General features: G+C 46.6%; 1 protein-coding gene and 3 pseudogenes across 1 annotated transcript; 1 reads left to right on the top strand and 3 right to left on the bottom strand.

Moving 5' to 3' along the window:
- The first annotated feature begins 1,163 nt into the window (after positions 1–1,163).
- LOC123463480 lies at positions 1,164–2,471 on the top strand (annotated as a pseudogene).
- A 1,251-nt stretch (positions 2,472–3,722) lies between these two features.
- Positions 3,723–4,531, bottom strand: LOC101600216 (cdc42 effector protein 2-like). Its single transcript, XM_004655043.2, has one exon. The coding sequence runs from the start codon at positions 4,515–4,517 to the stop codon at positions 3,876–3,878; it is 642 nt and encodes a 213-aa protein (XP_004655100.2). The 5' UTR covers positions 4,518–4,531; the 3' UTR covers positions 3,723–3,875.
- Positions 4,532–5,055: 524 nt separating this feature from the next.
- LOC123463560 lies at positions 5,056–6,796 on the bottom strand (annotated as a pseudogene).
- Positions 6,753–8,069, bottom strand: LOC105943836 (annotated as a pseudogene).
- Between the last annotated feature and the right edge of the window lie 15,241 nt (positions 8,070–23,310).

Raw genomic sequence — 23,310 nt, 5'->3', positions numbered from 1 at the left:
TTCAGGGGAAAAACGTTCAGTTAGCATGGTGAATTTACATGGCCAGACCCACTGCTGCAAAGCTCAAAGCATAGCACGGAGTCCACTGAGACATTTTATTCATATGTAGGCTTTCTTTATACCCCTAGAAAAAAAATCCCAGGATTTCCCCTCCTGTGTGTTTTTGTCTTGCTTCTTCATGGTCCATAATGCCAGCTGAGGTTGCAAGTACAATGAAACCAAACTGACGGGATGGAAGAAATGATTCTGCCATTTTTCTAAATCTTTGAGCTGCACATCAAATCTGGGGCTGACCACTCCACACTTGTTTAACCTGCCTGTGAGGTCCACAACAATTTTCCCAGCCCTGTGATCATCAATGATTTCAAACTTGCCAATGACTTTGGAGCACGGCCTAACAAGGATCTGGCATTGGCCTGTTTTCAGCATTGTTGATGCTCTTGAGAGCGTCCGCCAGGACATTCATGCTTACCATGATGGCTGCATGGAAAGACAGCAGAAGAGAACCTTTTTAAAAAATGTTTTATTTGGGCTGGAGAGATGGCTTAGCGGTTAAGCGCTTGCCTGTGAAGCCTAAGGACCCCGGTTCGAGGCTCGGTTCCGCAGGTCCCACGTTAGCCAGATGCACAAGGGGGCGCACGCATCTGGAGTTCGTTTGCAGAGGCTGGAAGCCCTGGGGCGCCCATTCTCTCTCTCTCCCTCTATCTGTCTTTCTCTCTGTGTCTGTCGCTCTCAAATAAATAAAAAAAAATTTTTTTAAATGTTTTATTTATTTATTTATTTGAGAGAGAGAGTGGAAGAGGCAGAGAGAAAGAGAGAATGGGTACCCCAGAGCCTCCAGCCGCTGCAAACAAACTCCAGACACATGTGCCCCCTTGTGCATCTGGCTAACGTGGGTCCTGGGGAATCAAACCAGGATCCTGAGGCCTCATAGGTAAAAGCCTTCACTGCTAAGCCATTTCCCCAGCCCCCCTTCTTTTAACTCTACAAAACCATCCATTTAATTCCAAAATACATAATCTTAGTGAGAATAAAAAGATTTTGTAAGTACATACTGCCCATACATTTTTTTTCTTCATTTATTTTATTTACTTATTTATTTATTTTGAGGTATAGTCTCACTCTAGCTCAGGCTGACTTAAAATTCACTAGGTAGGAGTTCGATGGTAGCGGGAGCCGAGAGCGGACCCCAGAGAGCCCTGAGCAGCCCCACTGCCGCCGCCGGCCTAGTTACCATCACACCCCGGGAGGAGCCGCAGCTGCCGCAGCTGGCCCATCACCATCACCGCGACCGTGAGCAGCGAGGCCGAGGCCCAGCCCCGCCCGCCGCCCCGCCCTCGGCGCCGCCGACCCCAAGCCCGGCACCAGGGGCAGCGGCGCAGGGAGCGGCGGCCCGGGCGGCCTCACGTCGGCGGCGCCTGCCGGCGGGGACAAAAAGGTCATCGCAAGGCAGGTTTTGGGAACAGTAAAATGGTTCAGTGTAAGGAATGGATATGGTTTCATCCACAGGAATGACACCAAGGAAGATGTATTTGTACACCAGCCTGCCATAAAGAAGAATAACCCCAGGAAGTACCTTCGCAGTGCAGGAGATAGAGAGACTGTGGAGTTTGATGTTGTTGAAGGAGAAAAGGGTGCGGAGGCAGCAAATGCTGCAGGCCCTGGTGGAGGTCCAGGTCAAGGCAGTAAATATGCAGCAGACCGTAACCATTATAGACGCTGTCCACGTCGTAGGGGTCCTCCACGCAGTTACCAGCAGAATTACCGGAATAGTGAGAGTGGGGGAAAGGATGAAGGATGGAGAGCGCTCCTGAAGGACAGGCCCAACGACGCCGGCCCTACCGCAGGGAAGGCTCCCACCTGACCACGTGAGAGGCCCTATGGGCGCGGACCACAGTATTCCAACCTCCTGTGCAGGGAGAAGAGATGGAGGGTGCTGACAACCAGGGTGCAGGAGAGCAAGGTGGACCAGTGAGACAGAATATGTATCGGGGTTATAGACCACGATTCCGCAGGGGTCCTCCTCGCCAAAGACAGCCCAGAAAGGATGGCAATGAAGAGGACAAGGAAAATCAAGGAGATGACACCCGAGATCAGCAGCCAGCTCAACATCGGTACCGCCACAACTTCAATTACCGACGCAGATGCCCAGGGAACCCTAAACCACAAGATGGCAAAGAGACAAAAGCAGCCGATCCACCAGCTGAAAATTCGTCCGCTCCGGAGGCTGAGCAGGGCGGGGCTGAGTAAATGCCGGCTTACCATCTTTACCATCATCCGGTTTAGTCATCCAACAAGAAGAAATGAATATGAAATTCCAGCAATAAGAAATGAACAAAAGATTGGAGCTGAAGACCTTAAGTGCTTGCTTTTTGCCCATTGACCAGATAAACTAGAACTAACTGCATTGACTATGCAGCATGGGGTTTTTATTATTTTTACCTAAAGATGTCTCTTTTTGGTAATGATAAACGTGTTTTTTAAAAAAGCCTGGTTTTTCTCAATATGCCTTTAAAGGTTTTTAAATTGTTTCATATCTGGTCAAGTTGAGATTTTTAAGAACTTCATTTTTAATTTGTAATAAAAAGTTTACAACTTGATTTTTAAAAAAAAAAAGTCCACAAACTGCAAGCACCTGTTAATAAAGGTCTTAAATTAAAAAAAAAATTCACTAGGTAGTCCTCAGGTTGGCCTCTAACTCAGAGTGATCCTCCTACCTCTGCCTCCTGAGTGCTGGGATTAAAGGCATATGCCACCACATCTGACTCTCTTTTGATATTTTTTAAGGTTTAGAGAGATTTTATTAGATTACAGATAGACTTTCAGAGAAGGAAGTAATACAGAGTTCATGCCCAAGAGGCTTGAGGAAAGTTAAGCTCAGATTACAGAGAGCTCCTGCCCATGTGAAGGCAGGAGGGGTAAAGCCCACCTAGAGATCCAAGTTGGGATCAATTATAGCTTCTGAATGGGAGCTGAGATATTTAAATGTTTAATATATATATATTTGAGAGCATGTACGTGCGTCAGGGCTTCTTGCCACTGCAAAGAAACTCCAGAGGCATGCAACATGTTGTGCATCTGGCTTTACATGGGTACTGGGGAATTGAACCCAGCTGGCAAGTGCCTTTAACTGATGAGTGAGCCATCTCCCCAGCCCTGGTGAGGATTCTTTTGCTTTTGGTTCTCTCTCTTTCCCAGAAGACCCCAGCTGCCTTCTTGCCAAACATCCAAATAAATGTCCACGACTAACACTTGGTTGGCTTCTGTTTCTTTGTGTGTGTGTGTCTCTCCCTGGGTGGGTACAAATATTTCATTCTTACTGTAGACCCAGAGTCAACCACTTTGAAGTGTAGGGGTGAGGGTTGGGAGGAGCTTGACCTCTACCAAGCCTTCTGGGTGGGTTCTCTCCCACCCAAGCCTGTAGCTCATGGAGATTGGCCCACCTTAGGGAGGAAACCTGGAGCAAGGGTACAAGAGGCTCAGCCACCAGCAGCAGCAGGTTTTATTGCAACCAGAATCACCTGGTCTTGTGTGGAAAGGTCATGAGGCAGGACATGGAAGTCACAAACAGCCTACCTCTTCCCCCACCTCCCAATCAGGGCATCCAATGAGGCTGAAGCAAAAAAAAGAGGTCCATTTCAGTAGACCCTTGCCCCAAAAGCACCGAGGGAAGAGGGGACAATTGGCAATGGCAATCCAGGTGACCCAAGAAGCTCAGGACACTGAGCTGACTTCTGCACGTGGCCCCTGTGGGTTGTTAGAAGAAAGCAAGATGGCATTCTGAGCCCTTTCGGGGGAGGGAGGGAAACAAAGGCCCAAAGTGATAATCACTGGCATCATCTCAACCTGGTGCCCTGCCTGGTCAGCCAAGGGGCCTATGTGGGGATCTGTACTTGGTCCAGGTCCTGATCCATGATCTGAAGAACGTCATCTAGGATGGAGGGCCCTAGGTCCACGTGCAGAGACAGCAAAGAGCTGGCATGAGACAGGAAGGGCTCCTCAACTTCTGACTCTGGAGTCAACCCATTGTGGGTTGAGCCAGCTTCTGGAATCCTCCAGATGTCCACATTTCCTGCTTCCTCCTGGGAGGGCTGTGGGGAATGCTGCGGAGTCTCCAGGTGCAGGCGAGGGGGCTTGGGTGGGGCCTGGGCTGTGGGCAGGATGAGGGCCTGGGGACCACCAATGACCCGGAGGGAGATGGCATTCTTAAGCAGAGGTGATGCCTCGTTGGGGAGCTCCCGCCCACACAGCATGGCAATACAGGTGAACTGGAAGGGGAGGTCAAAGCTACCATCCTCCTCAGGCTCTTCCACTGCTGTTCCTGGCAGGAGGTGGAACTTGCCCTGCAGGAAGATGTCTCCAAACATGTCATCACCACCACTGCTGCCGATATGAATGGTGTGACGGAAGTCCCCCAGTGGTGGGCTGATCATGTCCGACAACAGCAGGTCCCGCAGCTTCTCCTTCTTGCCCTTGCAGCTGCTACGCTTCAGATAGATGGGGACCTTTGTGGACATGGTGACCTCAACACACAGTATTGACCAATCCACAGCTTGTTTGTAAGGCCTCCTCTGAAAACTCCCAACCCAAAACACTGGCTCCAGAAGGCTGTTCTCAGATGCTAGGATTTTCCAAAGGACAAAGACTAGAGGAAAGATGTGGTCAAAATTGACCCAAGGAGTTAGAAAAAGGAAAAATAAAGACCACTAAAGTCAGGGTGTGACTTTCTCCCCAAAATTGAAAATCCTCCTGGGAGAATTAAAGGTGAAGATCTTGTTCAGCTGTAATGTACTTTTGGTCTTGTCCCCAAGGATCTCTCCTGAGACCAGGGCTGAGGAGCTGCCCATACATTTTTAAAGTCCTAAATTTTAACGAGTAGACAAGTTCAGATGAGAGATCATAAATTACTTTGGCCAAAAAAAAATTTTTTTTAAATCTGGCTCAACATTCTGCTCACACATTTCTACATATACTGTATATGGTGAGTGTCTGTGTGCGTATATAGAGAGCTTTGTTTAAAGGGAATGGAGTATGATCTAGCTCACTTTCCCACAGTTATGTAGGAACTACAATGTTCTTTGCTAGCAAAACAAGAAGTATGAGGTCTGCATTTCCACCAACATGATGCACTGCCCCAGCAGCCTCCTGTAAAGTAAAGCCAGCATGGAGGATCCGGTCAAGATCCGTGGCAGAATAGGGGGACTCGGTGATGGCTGGCTGGCAGGAGGTTCTAGTTCAAGAAATGGCCTTGCAGCTTCCGGACAGGCATTTTCTCTGGTTTCAGGGTTATCTGTGACTGGATTCTGGATGCCTTCGCCCAAGTCTTTAGCCAGTATGGAAGAGTCTGACTTCACTTGCTCAGAAGTCTGCTCGTGTGCACCCTCCACACCTGCTACAGGTTTGGGTGGAACTTCTGCACCAATGTTGCAGTGTAAGTGACGAGATGATTCAGCTGAGGCCATGCTGGCGGGACAGCTCACACTTGCTGACTCCCCCACTTCAGGCACACCTTTGTCAGCTGACGGGAGCCGTCATCCAGACCCCCGACGCTAGCATAGTCTACACCTTCCCCACTAGTGCAAGGCGCAGTGTTTGCACTTCCTGTCGTCACTGTTGCAGATGTGGCCTGGTGGCAGACTTGCAGGCACTGGTCACTGTAGGCACCTGATTTGAGTGACACCTGACTTCCTCAGGTAGATTTTCTGGAGCTGGTTTACAACTAATGACCAAAAGTCATGAAGTTCTTTAAAGGCTGCTGTTACAGATGAACAAGGCTCTTCAGCTGACTCCACAGAGGGCTAGCCACTGCCACAGAGACTGAAAGATGGGGAGGAACCTTCGTATTCTCTATTTGTTCCAGACATTTCAACATTATTTTCTGAGGGTTGTAAATCCTGAGTAGAGATGAAAATACTCAAATTTTCGAACAAGGGGTTAGACTTCGATGTTACCACTTCCACGGAGGGACTGTCTGAAGCAGCAACATACTTGCCATTCTGACGGCCAGCAGAATTCTGCGCAGCAACCAGGGACTGCTCCACTCTGTCTACTTCCATGAGTGTTTCTGAGGCACCCGAGGGCAGAACCCTTTCCTCTGTGCCAGAAAGGTGGGCATTCTTTAGCAGCCCATCCCCTGCCTGCAGCTTTCAAACTGCGGACACTGTCTTGGTCCTGGTGACTTTCTTCATGAAGTTTAAGGTCCCCCATGTCGCACTGATGTCCTCGGGCATGTGGAGCTTTCTGCTGTACACCTTCACGCGGTTCACTCCCCGGCTCTGTGTGCTGCTCAACCCACTCACTTGACTTGGGTTCTGTTTTCATCCACAAACACCTGTGGCCACACATCCTACTAGTTGTGACAGACAGACTAGCTTCTGGTCCCCTACGGAGATTCAAGCTGAGGCCCGGGCGCGTCTCGCAGTAGACTGCTCCAGTTGATCTGCAGCACACGCTTCTTGGGATGAATGCCACAAAGGCTCAGCTGGACTCTGGCCTGCTGAGGAGGCAACATCAGAAAGATCCAGAGGAAGATGGTCTTTATTTTTAGGGTTTATCTGGAATTCTCTGGAAGCCTTCACAGCTGTAGGTTCAATGCTGTCTGGGTCACTGGGCTTGATGGGACAGACTGAAGCAGACACAGAGTGAGCAACACTCATAGGACTAGCAATCTCAGGACTCTATCCCAAGAATGGGCTGGAGGGTTAGCTCCATCTGAAGTTCCCAATAAGGTAGATTCTTTACCACTGTTCTCTGGTCTGGGCCCATTCCAGCTGCAGCGCACACACACTACATGCATCATGGCTTCTGACGTTCTGCGTCCTCTCCTTTTTTTTTTTTGTTTTGTTTGTTTTTTCAAGGCAGGGTATCACTCTAGCCCAGGCTGACCTGGAATTCACTATGTAGTCTCAGGGTGGCCTCGAACTCATGGCTATCCTCCTACCTCTGCCTCCCAAGTGCTGGGATGAAAGGCATGCACCACCACTCCTGGCCTCTCCTGACTTTTAAATGGCTTCTGCTAATTCTTGGTCTGCAACCTCTTCTGGCCACATGTCCTCAAGCTCAGCCCCATATGCCAAACGGGCACACTCTGGCAGCTCTCCCTCAGGAAGGAAGGTGGTCTGTGAGCCTGTGGTGCCAATTGCTAGTACATGTTTCTTCAGGTCGATAGAACACAGATGCCCTTTCAGCATGTCCAGTCCCAGGAGCATGTCCATGGGCTGCTCCTCAAGTATAGAGAAGGAGCACACCAGGAAGTCTCCTTCAGTCTGCACCTGGGCTAGCTACACTCTGCCAAAATCTTCTGTGTGCCCACTCCCTTGGCAATCCCTGCCCACCAGGGGCCCGCCAGGCTCATGATATTACACCTTTCTGCACAAGCCTGGCTCATAATAGTCATCTGGGCACCTGAGTCAACAGAGACTTTCACAGGATGTTCACTTACTTTGCAGTTAATATAAAGCATCACTACTTGGCCAAAGCTTTCTGGAGCTTCTTCCATAGCTATGGTCATATTTTCCTCAAGGTTCTGTTACCTTATATTTTCTGTCTTTGCCTGAGCTTCAAGATCAAAGGGGTCAGCAGAGTAGACATAGATTCTGTCTTGTCCTCTCCGGGCTGGGTCCTGCTGCTGCCCCACCAGGGCCCTAGAAACTTCTCAAGATCATGTGGGTTGGCCAGCAGCATGTCTCGAAGCAGGCCTGGGTTGTCTAATAAACCCTGAGGAGGTGATGCCATTTTTCCAGGACATGAATAAGGCTGGAGGCTGGCGTTGCTGGGGGTTTGACGTGCCAGGCACAGCTATGCTACTGAAGTCTATCTGGGGAAAGTTTGAGAACAGCACTGGAGGGCGAGGGTCAGCATTCTCCTTCTGTCATAAAATCACAACATGCCCATCTTTTAAGCTGTAGGAAGCAAGAGATCTGTGGTTGTCCATGAGTGGCCTTTCAGCATACACAATCTGGCTCTTGGAGGTGGGGCAGGGAAGTTGTGCAGCTCCAAGTCCACGTCGACCTGGAGGGAAAAGTATCCTCGGAGAGGTCCCTTGGCGCACAGCACACAGTGAGCAGCATGGCCAGGGCTGGGGCAGAGGGGGAGACAATCGATGGTGGTGGGGTGGGGCCTGGGCACTGCGGCTGCCCGCTGCATTCTCCCCCTTCCCTCTCTCCCGCCCTCCTGCCCTCCCCCTCACACGCTCAGTGATGTGCTCCCTCCACCCTCTCTCCCGCCCTCACCAAGCAAGAACCGCTGCCAACACCCATCCATGACTCCCATCTGCTCTTTTTTTAAAGTATTTTTATATATTATTTATTTATTTGAGGGAGAGAGAGAATTGGCATGCCAGGGCCTCTAGCCACTGCAAATGAATTGCAAATGCATGCACCCCCTTGTGCATCCAGCTTATATGGGTCTTGGGGAATCGAATCTGAGTTCTTCCACTTCACAGGAAGCACCTTAACCACTAAGCCATCTCTCCAGCCCATAAAAATATATTTTTTTAATATTAAAAACTATTTTCCTGGCAGGGCTTATGGGAGAACTCACCATGGTTGCCACTGCAGCATGCTACGTCTATTGGAAGCAGAGGATGGAAAACGAGTCAGCCGCTGCGGGAGAACACTGCCATGACGGACATCCCTCCCACAGAGGGAAAGATACTGTAGAAATAAGAGGGGACAATGACTAAGGCACAGAGCAGGAACACAGGGACTCCCTCTCCATTGTGTTTTGCTCCTCTTTTAAAAAATTTTTTGGGCTGGGGAGATGGCTTAGCAGTTAAGCACTTGCCTGTGAAGCCTAAGGACCCCGGTTCGAGGCTCCATTCCCCAGGTCCCACGTTAGCCAGATGCACAAGGGGGTGCACACATCTGGAGTTCATTCGCAGTGGCTGGAGGCCCTAGCGCACCCATTCTCTCTCTTTCTCTCCTTGTCTGACTCTTTCTCTCTCTGTCACTCTCAAATAAATAAATAAAAATGAAAAAAGAATGTGTTCTTAGGTTAAAAAATTTAAAAAAAATTTTTTTGTTTATTTTTATTTATTTGAGAGTGACAGAAAGAAGGGGGAGGAGACACAGAGAATGGGCGCCCCCTTGTGCATCTGGCTAATGTGGGTCCTGGGGAATCGAACCTCGAACTGGGGTCCTTAGGCTTCACAGGCAAGCGCTTAACTGCTAAGCCATCTCTCCAGCCCACTCCTCTTTTTTTTTTTTTCTTTTGGTAACAAAAGAGGCCTTGATTTAAAGGTTTCATGTAAATTCTCTAGCATACTGGATATGCTCACACACCTAAAGAAAGGTCTTTGCTGTCATTTTGTAAACACAAAATCATTGACTTCATGCCCCTGTTTCATTAAAAACCCATAGCTGCCTCTTGGTCAGTGTTTCTACTCCCTCCTCAGACAATCACCACTTGGCACCAAAGGACTGCAGCTGTGCCATCGCCTCTTGGGCCACCACTGCCCAGCTGGCCTCAGACTTTCCCGTCCATCTATTCCTGTCCTTGCTAAGAATCAGCAGGTTAAAGCTCAGCCTCTCTCAACTTGCTCCCCAATATTGTGGCTATTCACAGGAATGTGATCAGGTGGCCATGACGATTCTCTTTCTCTGTGGAGTTAGGAACTGTCTGCTGCAGGCACATGAGGGGTGGACGGTGGGCTGTAGCCCGGAGGAAGTCTCGGACCACACCAGGTCGTCATTGCCTGAAAATCATTTGTACAAATCGAGTTGCAATGCCCTCAGAGCAGCAGACCGACCAGCTCAACAACAGCACCTCACTTTGCATCTTCTCAGGTTCCCTTGAGTTGCTCACTGTTCAGAATTGTCACAAAAGCCCCCTCCACATGACTTCCCCGGAAGGCTCGCTTTTCACTTGCCTGTCCTGAAGATGGCGCTAGAGCGAGTTAAGTGGAGCGGTCGTCTAACTTCACATTTATTTTACTTTTTTCACCATGAACAAAGCTTTAAATCATAATCTAGCATTCTAATTCTAATTCTAGCATTCTGCCAGGTTGCTGTTTCATAATTTCTGAGGTAGCTGTATTACCTGGTTCTGCCACTCATGGCTCTGTGGTACAGGTAATTCAGAGTGTACTACAGTACTTCCCCCCAACACATGCACACACACACCATCAAGCAAGATATTTTATAAACACTTATCAAAGTCACTATGTGATATTCCTTGGAATAATGCATTGGAAATCCATTTAGTACAGTATATTTTTCTAAGTTTTGAAAAGTTGGTTTTTTCCTTTAAAAAATTATGGATACATAGCTAAGCGTGGTGGCACACGCCTTTAATCCCAGCACTCTGTGAGGCAGAGGTAGGAAGAGCGCTGTGAGTTGGAGGCCACCCTGAGACTACATAGTTAATTCCAGGTCAGCCTCAGCTAGAGACCCTACCTTGAAAAAAACCAAAAAAAAAAAAAAAAGTTATAGATATAGTTCCCTAAATTGTTAATTTAGTCAAAATAACTAGACTGAAAACCTAAGTAAAACAAATATCTTAAAGATATAAATATATGCTGTATATGTTATGTAATTTATTTTAGGCTATAATACATTTCCTAGTTTCACATTTTCAAATAAAATGTCTCTAATATAATTCAAAAAATCTCTACATTATAATACAAGAAAAACAAAAATCAAGACAATATAAATCCACCAAAAATTATAAAAAAATATAAATCAGAAATGACCTCCAGTGAGACTGATTTACAGGAAATGCCTGAGAAAGATTTCAAAAGAATGATTATAAATATGCTCAAAGAAACCAAAGAGGAAACCAAAGGAATAAAACAAGACACAGAAAACCAATTTAATGAAATAAGGAGATCAATATAAGAAATGGATAGGGAAATAGAAATAATAATGTTTAAAAAAAAACAACCAGTCAGAAATACTGGCAATGAAAACCACAGTAAACTAAATAAAAAAATCTGTAGAAAATCTCACCAGTAGAATGGATGAAGGAGAGGACAGAATATCTAAACTAGAAGACCAGGTGGCAGATCTAATACAGTTCAACAAAGAGAAAGGCAAACTAATAGGAAGGGACGAATGGGAATTTCAAGATATTCGGGACACTATGAAAAGATCAAACATAAGAATTCAGGGTATAGTAGAAGGAGAAGAATTTTACTCCAAAGGCATAGTAGGTGTTTTCAACAAAATCATAGAAGAAAACTCCCCCCAAATTGAAAAAGAGATGCTAATGAAGATACAGGAAGCCTTTAGAACACCAAACAGATAAAACCTGGAAAGAACCTCTCCTTGCCATATCATAATTAAACTACCAAACACACAAACCAAAGAAAATGCATTGAAAGCAGTTAGAGAGAAAAATCAAGTTACCTACAAAGGCAATTCCATCAGGATCACAGCAGATGACTCAACATAAACTTTAAAAGCTAGAAGGGATTGGAATGATGTATTCCAAGTTCTGAAAGATAACAACTGTCAACCAAGGTTACTTTATCCTGCAAAGTTATCCATTCAAATAGATGGAGAAACAAGGACATTCCACAATAAAAGCAGGTTAAAGAAATATTTGAAGCCAAAATCAGCTCTACAGAAAATACTTGAGAGGATCCTCCATGCTGCAGAGAAAGAAAAGCACACATATAAGGAACCTGGGAAAAACAAACCGTATTCAAATACTAGTTAACACAACACCTCCTGACAAATATCAGGTGGACAACAGCTGCAGGACAGTGTGCCAATCGCTGCCAAGGGGAAACTGGCTGTAACACACATAAGCCTGCCCCCAACAATACACTGCCTCCAGAAGGCATTAATTCCCAAACTGCCATCAGCTGGGAACCTAGCATTCAGAACACCTAAGTTTATGGGGGACACCTGAATCAAACCACCACAGATGGCTTAGTGGTTAAGGTGCTTTAAGTGCCTATGTTGGATCTCTCTCCAGATCCCATGTTAGCCAGATGCACAAAGGTGAGGCAAGCACAGGGTCACATATGCCCATTAGGTGGCACAAGTGGCTGGAATTCAACTGGAGTGGCTGAGGCCCTGGTGTGCCAATTCTCTCGATCTCTCTCTGTCTCTCTCTTGCTTGCTCTCTCTAAGATAAAATAATAATAATAATAATAATCATGAAATTGTTAACACATTGGATTATGGAATTTGGGGTAACCTACATCTGTGTTCCCAGGCCATCATCACTCATATTTGGCTCCAGAATAAACTATTTCTTCTCCTGTTTGAGGGGAAAGCAGTGTCTTTTGCATTGACAGTTATGGCATCCAAATGTGGAGCCCCAAGGACAAGCCACTTCAACTTAGGTCAGAGCTAGGTCCCAGCATGGGCCTCTTGTGCCCAACCTTCCAATGTTGTCTCCTTAAAGGGTTAGTGCTAGCCAGGCGTGGTGGCACACGCCTTTAATCCCAGTACTTGGGAGGCAGAGCAGGGAGGATCACCATGAGTTAGAGGCCACCCTGAGACTGCATAGTGAATTCCAGGTCAGCCTGGACTAGAGTGAGACCCTACCTTACAAAACCAAAAAAAAAAAAAAAAAAAAGAGGGTTAGTGCTTAAGTGCAGATTGGTAAATCCATTCTGGGGTTCTCAGACCTCCCTTGATTTGGTCAACAGTCCACTTGTTTATTTTGAGCTGGATTTAGGATCCTTTATTTATTTATTTATTTATTTTATTATTATTATTATTATTGGTTGTTGGATGCCTTTTTGGTTTGCTCTCAAAATGTTATAATATATATATATACACATGTATGTATATTCTTTTCTATAACTTTGTGTGTGTGTGTGTGTGTGTGTGTGTGTGTGTTTTGAGGTAGGGTCTCACCATAGCCCAGGCTGACCTGGAATTCACTATGTAGTCTCAGGGTGGCTTTGAACTCATGGTGATCCTCCTACCTCTACCTCCCAAGTGCTGGGATTAAAGGTATGTACCATCACGCCTGGCCTACAACATTTTTCTTTTTAAATTTTTTTTATTATTGACAACTTCCATAATTATAGACCATAAACCATGATAATTCCCTCCCCACCTCACTTTCCCCTTCACAATTACGCTGTCCATCATATTCCCTCCCCTTCTCAATCATTCTTTATTTTGATGTCATCATCTTTTTTGCCTATTATATTGGTCTTATGTAGGTAGTGCTAGGCACTGTGAGGTCATGGATATCCAGGCCATTTTGTGTCTGAAAGAGTGCATTGTAAGCAGTCCTACCCTTCCTTTGGCTCTTACATTCTTTCCACCACCTCTTCTACAATGGACCATGAGCCTTAGAAGGTGTGATAGAGATGTTGAGTTCACCACTATCTAACAAGAAAAGCTTCTCTAACCCAAAGTAATAATAACATTAACATATGGGTATGAAATTAAGAAAGGTGCTTACCGGGCAGTTTGTGAGCATAATATATGCATCTGGCCAGATACCAGCAGGTGTTATACCCCTAGGGCTCATGACTTCCCTTGTCATAGGTTTTCAGTATCAGACATGTATTCCCTCCTGTGGAGCAGGTCTCCTTTCCAATTATAGAGCAATCATTTTCCCCCATAACAGACATACCACTATTTAAGGTTTACAGTATCCACTGTTGTTTAATCTCCACTGATGACTTCTCTGTCTCCCATGGAGCTGCATGCAGCATGGCTTTTTCCAGCTTTCTATCAGCTGGTCTACAGGGAGGAGGTTTGCAGCTCAGCTCTAGCAAGATTTCTCAGTGACCTTGCAGCCCAAACATATGGAGTCTTTAGCAATAGGGTCTTACCATCTATTCCTGGTGTGAAACCAAGAGCCTTGGCAATGGCCTGTAATGTTTTGAGGGCATCAAGGACCTCCCTGGCCAACAACTCATTAGAAGGTATCTTGATGGGTATTTCTTTGGTTAGGTGAAAACTGTGAGTATCAAGGAAAATTTGGTAGAGTGTAGGAGTTTTGAAGAGCTGACAGGTGGCTACAGAGTCTGCTGGGAAAGGAAAAGGCTTATTTTGAAGCTGAAATGATCCTCCAAAAGCTGGGAATTCAAGCCTTTCTCCCTGTCTCCAGAAGTATAGGGTACCAGGAGAGGTTTCAGAGAAATCAACAGTTGGAATATTGGCTGGACATGGTGGCACATGCCTTTATTCCCAGCACTGAGGGTGCAGAGGTTGGAGGATTGCCATGAGTTCGAGGCCTCATTAAGGCTACATAGTGAATTCCAGGTTAGCCTGCGCTAGTGTGAAACCCTACCTCAAATAATAATAATAACAACAACAACAACAACAAAAGGAGGAATGTTGGTAAGGCAGACAGTGTCATAAGGCCTATCTGCCACAAAGTGGTTTAAGTCGTCTTATGGGGTGAAGGTATTGAGAATAAGCTCACATTGGCGAAGTGGGAGAGAGCCCACCAGATAGGCGGCTGGGAAGGGCGGTCTAGAGATACATAAAAGGGGGCTGGAAGGAGGGCTTAGAGGTTAAGGCACTTGCCTGCAAAAGACCCAGGTTTGATTCCCCAGGACCCACTTAAGCCAGATGCACAAGGTGGCCCATGCATCTGGAGTTTGTTTGCAGTTTGTTTGAATGCCCTGGTACACCCATTCTCTCTCCTTTTCTCTTCCTGCCTCTCCTCCCCCCCCACACACACAACAAATAAAAATTAAATATTTTAAAAATATATGTGTTTTAGCTGGGCATGGTGGCACATGCCTTTAATCCTAGCACTTGGGAGGCAGAAGTAGGAGGATCACCATGAGTTTGAGGCCACCCTAAGACCCCATAGTGAAATCCAGGTCAGTGTGGGCTAGAGTGAGACCCTACCTTGAAAAACCAAAAAATAAAAATAAAAAATAAAGGCATGAGGATCGCTGTGAGTTTGAGGCCACCCTGAGACTACCTAGTGAATTATTCCAGGTTAGCCTGAGCCAGAGTGAGACCCTACCTCGAAAAACCAAGAGAGAGAGAGAGAGAGAGAGAGAAAGAAAAATATGTATGTGTTTTTAGGCACTGAGTAAGGGCTTGGGAACCTGAATGGAAGAGATTGTGAAGGGCAAGAAAAGTTTTATGTATGAGATTTTTCAGGTAGAATTGAAAGCTGACTTTGGTACAACCAGGATTCATCCTGGTGGCCACCCTGAGTGATTTTTGTCTTCTGTTTTGGTCTGAAAAGGGAAGAGAGGGCTGGAGGGATGGCTTAGGAGTTTGCTTGCAAAGCCAAAAGACCCAGGTTTGATTCCCCAGGACCCACATAAGCCAAACGCATGAGGGGCGCATGTGTCTGGAGTTCATTTGCAGCAGCTGAAGGCCCTGGCATGACCATTCTCTCTATATATATCTGCCTCTCTCTCAAATAAATAAAATAAAATTTTAAAGGAGAAGTAGCTGTGGCACACACGTTTAATCCCAGCACTCAGGAGACAAAAGTAGGAGGATCGCCGTGAGTTCAAGGCCACCCTGAGACAACATAGTGAATTCCAGGTCAGCCTGGGCCAGAGTGAGACTCTACATGGGGAGGGGGGGCAGGGCGCGAGTATGCGCTCAGCCTGCAGAAAGGCTGTGGACAGCGGGAAAGGGAGCTGGCTTCTATAATGGTGGCAGGGTCATTTTGAGTGTTAGGAAGGGGTGCTGGTCGGATAATAGCACAGCCAGTTTTTTGGCTTTCTTTTGAAGAGCTCCCATCTATAAGCCAATTAGGGGCATTGGAGATGGGCTTGTCTAGGATGTGATGAAAGGGTGGAGAGTAGTAGAGTCTACTCCAGAAGCACAGGATTGAGAGGAAGATGAATCGAGCTTTATAGTATTAGTAGGGAAGAGAATGGCTGGATTTAGGGTTGTGCATCTGAGAAATAAAATATGGGGATCTGAAAGGTCAGAGTGGATCACTTGAGCTCGCTAAGGAGAGAGAGAAAGGCTTCGTGGCTAAGGAGTTCGTTTTGGTTATGACAGGATCAGACCTGAAGGGGGCGCTCAAGGGTAAATTTGTTAGCTTTGGGTACTAACGTGGCTGCTGCTGCTAGTAGCAAACAGTGAGGCCAGTCCTTGGAGAGATCTAGCTGTTTTGAAAGATATGCAATGGGTTGAATTGTGTTTCCTGCTTCCTGTTCCAAAAAGGCCGGGGCCTGTCCCCCATTTGTGTGTAAATAGAGGTAAAATGGTTTTGATGGGTTAGGGAGATAAAGGGCTGAGGTCTGGGATAGGCTTAGTTAACTGAAAGAATGATGAAGAGAAGTGGGAGAGGTCAGTGGCTCATCAAGGTTGCCTCTAGTGGCCTCATAAAGGGGTTTTGCTATGAGGAAGAAGTTGGGGATCCATATTCGAAAGGAATTCATTAATCCCAAGAAAGACAAGAGACTTTTTTTAGTACTGGAGAGTGGTAAGTTTTGTATTAAAGCTATTAAGTAGGAGGGAATACATCTCAGTTTAGGGGTGAAAGTGGTTCCAGGAAAAATAACAGAGGAAGTGACAAGTTGGGCCCTATTTTTAAATGTCTGGTAACCCCAAACAGAGAGTTGAGGAGGACAAAGGAGTGATTTATGCAGTCAGAAGCAGAGGGTTACAGAGACGTAAATCATCTACATAATGGAGTAGGGTGTTAGGACACAGATCTGAAGTGGTAAGGGGGCTGGAGAGATGGCTTAGTGGTTAAGGCGCTTGCCTGTGAAATTTAAGGACCCAGGTTCAGCTCCCCAGAACCCATGTAAGCCAGATGCACATGGTGGCACATGCATCTGGAGTTTGTTTGCAGTGGTTAGAGACCCTAGCAACTCCACTTAAAATAATAAAATAAAATAAAACAGTGATGAGGTCTGATTGTAGGGCATGACTAAAGAAGTGAGGCCTGTCTCAAAACCCTTGAAGCATCACTGTCCAAAGTTAGTTGTTGTGAGTGGTGGGCACCGGGTCTGCCATGTAAAAGCAAAGAAAGGCTGAGGGATAGGATGTAGAGGAATAGCAAAAAATACATATTTTAGGGGCTGAAGAGATGGCTTAGCGGAGAAGTGCTTGCCTGTGAAGCCTAAGGACCCTGGCTGGATTCCCCAGGATCCATGTTATCCAGATGCACAAGGGGGCGCACACATCTGGAGTTTGTTTGCAGTGGCTGGAGGCCCTGGCATGCCCATTCTTTCCCTCTCTCTCTGCTTCTTTCTCGTTCTGTCACTCTCAAATAAATAAAAATGAACAAAAAATTTTTTTAAAAAGACATATTTTAGTGTGTGGTGTTGGGGGAACGAGAGAGAGTAGGGTGTAGGGGTTAGTAACAATGGATAGGTCAGGATTGTGGCTGCATTAATTTTATGTAGGTCTTGGACAAGGTGGAAGAGGCTGAGAGCTTTTTTGACTGGTAGAACTGGAGTGTTAAGAGGTGAGTTAGGCCGGGCGTGGTGGCGCACATCTTTAATCCCGGCACTTGGGAGGCAGAGGTAGGAGGATCACCATGAGTTCGAGGCCACCCTGAGACTCCAGAGTGAATTCCAGATCAGCCTGGGCTAGAGTGATACCCTACCTAAAAAAAAAAAAAAAAAAAGAGGTGAGTTAGTAGGAATGAGAAGAGTCCAGACATTAGGAGGTGAGTTATTATGGGTTTGAGAGATCTTATCTCTCTGGGACAGAGGGACTGTGGAATAAAAATGGCAGTGTGAGGGTCTTTTAGGATGATAACTGTTAGGTCGGGATGGGCTCCCAAGATGGAGTCACCAAGATCAGCAGAACGGTGACAGAGGCATAAGGAAGTGGATTACCCACATTCCTTTAGAAACCACCTAGTCATTATCCCCTTCTTGCCTACCAATGCCCCCAGGTCATGGTTTCCTGACCCCTTATCTCCTAAATTACATGGTCACTGTTCTGGTGTCACACCCTAGCTATTTTAAATGGCTAATATTGATCTCCCCTAAAGGAACTTTTCTATTCAACTTAATAAACAGGTTCTTATTCCTTCTTCACCTTCCCCCAACTGAAAAAGCTCTATAAAGCCCACTACCTGAAAACTTAGGTCAGCTATGCTTCTCTCTTGTGAGTCAGCCCTGGAAGCTTGTGCTTTTCCAGAATAAAAGCTTTCATCTCTGCCTCAGAGTGATTTGCATTGTCTTGGTCACTCCCAAACCTTACATCTGGTGCCCTGACTTGGATAGGAGGCTGCCAGTTGCCCTCTTGGGTGGCCAGACCATCTTTCCCCTGACCAGGCCACTGAGCTGCCACTAACTCTCTAAAGGCTTTGGACCATGTCTGCCTGATACCGGCTCTCACACCCACCACAGTTCAGACTCGCTTTTCTTCCCTTCTTCGTCTCCTCCCTCCTTCTGGGTAAGTGTCCCTCTCAGGTCAGCCTGCTCTCGGGTTTAATCCCTCCTTGTGGAAGCCATGCTGACATGCTTGCCCACTTTTGGGCCCCAACCCCAGGTCTTGAGAAATACGCATTTTCAACACCTCAGGTCTATCGCTCTCTCATCTACCTTACCCTAAGGGGCAGATTTAGTTCTGTTGCACCATCTTGGGACACTCTCCACCTCCCTCCTCTTGCTCCACTACTGAAGTTTCATCTTTCACCGCCAGCCACTTACTCCTTCAGGAGCACAGGCACCCACCTTGCCCACCAACAGGCTAAACAGCTGACAGTTGCAACCTGTACAGCCTCTGCTCATGTGGGAGGTGCAGGCCCCGTTCACCCTACTGGGCCAGGGTTGATGTTCTGTGTAAACCCAGCTTAAGCCCTGCTTCCTTCCTCTCACTCTTGCTTCACTCTTTCTCTATCTCCTCTTGCTAACCTTTTTTTTTTTTTTTGGTTCTCTTTTGTTTCAAGGTAGGGTCTCACTCTAGTCCAGGCTGACCTGGAATTTACTTTGTAGTCTCAAGGTGGCTTTGAACTCATGGTGATCCTCCTACCTCTGCCTCCTGAATGCTGGGACTAAAGGCATGTGTCACCACACCTGGCATCACTAGCCCTTTTACTATACTCTGATGCTTCCATGGGCTAAACCAATATCTAGTATGACTCCTGAATGACATTAGACCTCATCATCTGATCTTTCTCTGCAAGTCTGCCTGGCCACAATATAAGCTGGACAATGGGTCCAAATGGCCTAACAACGGTACTTTTGATTTTCAAACTCTCACTGAGTTAGAAAACTTCTGCCACTGTACAGGTAGGTGGTCTGAAAGACCCTATATTTGGGCACTGTTCACTCTGTGTACCCAGCTTTGTTCTCTACCTGCTCTTCTCACCAGGTCCTTCTAGCCAAGCTCTCAGGAAGGTGCTCTAACTCAACTCCTCCCCCATGCTCGTCCTCACCCTCTGCTTTTGACCCGGACGCCATAGCTGATCTGGGTCTCCTGTTCTGCCTCCATGCCCTTCCCCCTCCCCACCATCTCCCATCACTTCTGCTCCTCTTTCCCCTCCTGCCCAACATACTGGCTCTCACAGGGATGGAATGTACCCTTTACATGAGGTCACAGACACTGAAGAAATTGTTCATGTTCATGTTCCTTTTTCCATGTCTTATCTATCCCAGATTAAAAAAAAATGTACGGTCTTCCACCACTTATCCAACTCACTATACCAAAGAATTTCACTACCTCACCCAGGCCTATGACCTATCCTGGCATGGCATGATCTCTCTGTAGTTCTTTCCTCCACTCTCACTCCTGATGAACGAGAATGTGTTTGGGTGGCCGCTTAGACTCATGCTGATGAGGCTCACTTAACTGGAAACACTTTCCCAGTGGGGACACTTGCTGACCCCAGAGAGGACCCTGACTGGGAATAACATGCTCTCACTAACTCCCCAGGATGGGTGGCCCATGATAGAATGGTTATTTGCCTCTGGCTGGCCACCAAAAGTTTGTAAACTTATGACACTTACCCAGAAGCCTAATGAAAATCCAGTTGAGTTTATGGGATGCCTGAGACACTCAACCAATATACTTGCCTCGACCCTGCTTCCCAAGAGGTATAATAGTTCTCAATACCCATTTCCTGTTCCAATCTGCCCCTGACATCAGGAAAAAACTTAAATGCCTAGAAAAGGGTCCTCAAACCCCTTAGGGAGATTGGTTTGTCCTGGCATTAAAAGTTTTTTTTTTAATTAATTAATTTATTTATTTGAGAGCAACAGACACAGAGAGAAAGACAGATAGAGGGAGAGAGAGAATGGGTGCGCCAGGGCTTCCAGCCTCTGCAAACGAACTCCAGACGCGTGCGCCCCCTTGTGCATCTGGCTAACGTGGGACCTGGGGAACCGAGCCTCGAACCGGGGTCCTTGGGCTTCACAGGCAAGCGCTTAACTGCTAAGCCATCTCTCCAGCCTGCATTTAAAGTTTTAATAACAAAGAGGACGAGGAACGGACTGAGAGAGTGGCCAAAGACAGGCAGCAGTTCCAGCTCCTGGCTGCGGCCCTGAGGCCTTGTCCAAAGAAGACAATGGGGCTGCAACACTCACCACCAGAACCCTGCTCCAAGTGTGGCCACCCCAGCCATTGGGCAAAAGCCTGTTGTAACCCACGCCCCTCACCAGGGCCCTGTCCTCACTACAGACTTGCTGGACACTGGAATGTCGACTGTCCTTTGCCTTGACAAGGTAGTCTAACCCCTTCCCCTCATCCCCCACAAGAGCCAATTGCTGGTCTTCTGGGCCTGACGGCTGAAGATTGACAGTGAGCTGGACCTTGGCCCCCACCAACAACAATGAAGGAGGCCAAGGTCCCAGTCCAGCTGGCGGGAAGGCCCGTCTCATTTGTTACGGGGGCCAGTTGGTCAAGCCTGCCATCCTACTCTGGTAAGACTTTCCCCTCACAGATTTCTGTGTCGGGTATTGATGGCCTAGTCCACTCCCCACACATCATCCCCCCTTACCCTGTATATTTTGGAACCTTTCCCTCTCCCATTCATTTCTTATAATACCATCTTGTCCTGTTCCTCTCCTGAGTTGAGATCTTACACAAAGTCTTTCTCTGATTTACAACTCGTACTCTGCCTTCCTCCTCACACCAGCCCCTCCCTTACAAAGGATCCAACTTTTCCCTCTCTGTCTCCAAGGTTTATCCCGGGGTGTGGGATACTTCCTCACTGGCACTAGCCTCACACCACATGTCTGCCCTCATCAGACTCAAAGACCCCATGTCCTTTCCCTGCCACACTCCATACCCAATCTCACTTAATTTTTCGCTTGCTCCAAGCTGGCCTCCTTCACCCCACCCATTCCCCTTGCATTTCCCTTATTATTAACAAAAGGCTTTACTGCATTTGTACAATCTACAATGCCACGTGAGCTGCAAATTTGTTAATCCAGTGGGGAATAAAGCAGACTTTGAAGAACAGGACATTCTTTGAGCACTCAGACCCCTTCAAAAGACTCTGCATTCTTTCTGCTGTCCCAATTCTGGTCAGCTGGCCTATGAAGCCTAAGGACCACAGTTTGAGGCTCAATTCCCCAGTACACATGTAAGCCATGTACAAGGTGGCACATGTATCTGGAATTCATTTGTGGTGGCTGGAGGCCCTGGTGTGCCCGTTCTTTCTCTCTCTCTGCCTCTTTCTCTCTCTCTCTCTGTCTGTCACTCTCAAATAAAATAGCTAGGGTGTGACACCAGAACAGTGACCAGGTGACTTACAAGATAAGGGGCAGGAAACCATGACCTGTGGTATTGATAGACAAGGAGGGGATAATGACCAGGTGGTTTCTTGAGGAATGTGGATAATCCATTTCCTTATGCCTCTGTCACCATTCTGCTGACCTTGGTGATTATCTTGGGAGCCCATCCTGACCTAACATTCCAGCCTTTTGTTAATGATGTTGTTTGTTTATTATATTTAAGTTTGAGAACCTTATTCTAACAAGGTTTTAGTTGGTCTTAGATAAAAGATAAATTGAGAGAGAACCAAAATTATATGCTGTTTGTCATTTTCTCTTTCCTTATCCACAGTAATAGGCCAATTTGCCTATGACAAGGTGTGGATGACACATGGTTTTAAATGTGTTTGGTGTCTGAGTTAGGGGAGCCAACCCATTTTTCAGAATCCAGCTTACCATGAATTTAAATATCATATCATAATTAATATACTTTACATTACAGTGAAGTAGAAGCAATTATTATCAAGTATCTGCAAACACTGAGCAAACCTACCAGTCCTGAGGTGTCTGGCTTTCAGCCTTTACCTGGCAGACTTTAGGACTCAACTTGTTCTTTCTTTCTTTCTTTCTTTCTTTCTTTTTTTTTTTTTTTTTTTTTTTTTTTTTTTTTTTTTGAGGTAGGGTCTCACTGTATCTCTGGCTGACCTGGAATTCACTATGTACTCTCTGGGTGGCCTTGAACTCACAGAGATCCTCCTATCTCTACCTCCCAGAGTGCTGGGATTAAAGGTGTACGTCACCACACCCGGCCCTTCAACTTGTTCTTTGAGCCTGGGTGTCTGGCTGTGGCATGGGGTCTCTCTGCCACCATCCTGCTGCTGTTTGGCATCTAGCATGGGCCATAGCCTCGCTCTGTTTGTGCATCCCGTACATACCATATCCCCATAGGCAGAGTCCCACATGGAGTCTCGTCAGCATGGCTGCACATGCTGTTTGAATCTATGACCGGCAGCACTACTGCAGACACAAACCAGCACAGCCTAGCACTGGTCATTAGTATCTGAAATTCAGGTTAATGTTTAATCTTGCATTCACACACAATCATTCAGAGTTTAAAACACTTGTTCCCAGGGCTGGAGAGATGGCTTAGCAGTTAAGACATTTGCCTGCAAAGCCAAAGGATCCAGGTTCAAATCTCCAGGACCCACGTAAGCCTGATGCACAAGGGGGCGCATGCATCTGGAGTTCGTTTGCAATGGCTGGAGTCCCTGGAGCACCCATTCTCTCCCTCCCCCACCCCTGCTGCCTCTTTCTCTCTCTCAAATAAATAAATTAATATAATACATTTAAAAAAACAGTTGTTTCCTAGTTATTTCCATTAATTTTTATTCTATCTAAATGGGGCCAGTCTCATCTCAAAAACCCTTCCAGGTTTAACCATATCCCCTTTCCTGCCAAATCAGGGGTCAGTATGAGAGTGGTTGTGGTGGTTTGATTCAAGTGTCCCCCATAGACTTAGGTGTTCTGAATGCTAGATTCCTAGCTGATAGAGATTTGGGAATTTAACACCTTCTGGAGGCAGAGTATTAGGGGCAGGCTTGTGGGTATTATAGCCAGCTTACCCTTGCCAGTGTTTGGCATATGCCTGTTGCTATTGTCTACCTTATGTTGGCCAGAGGGTGATGTCCACCCTCTGCTCATGCCATCATTTTCTCTTGCCATTGTGGAGCTTCCACTTGAGTCTGTAAGCCAAAATAAGCCCCCCCTTTTTTTTTTAAACCACAAGC

The sequence above is a fragment of the Jaculus jaculus genome, chromosome 9 (assembly GCF_020740685.1).
Source record: "Jaculus jaculus isolate mJacJac1 chromosome 9, mJacJac1.mat.Y.cur, whole genome shotgun sequence".
NCBI classification, from domain to species: Eukaryota; Metazoa; Chordata; class Mammalia; order Rodentia; family Dipodidae; genus Jaculus; species Jaculus jaculus.
This window is presented reverse-complemented; position numbering and strand designations above follow the sequence as displayed.

Excerpts from the sequence above, each read along its gene's own strand:
- LOC101600216 (XM_004655043.2), bottom strand. The coding sequence starts at position 4,517 with ATGTCCACAAAGGTCCCCATCTATCTGAAGCGTAGCAGCTGCAAGGGC.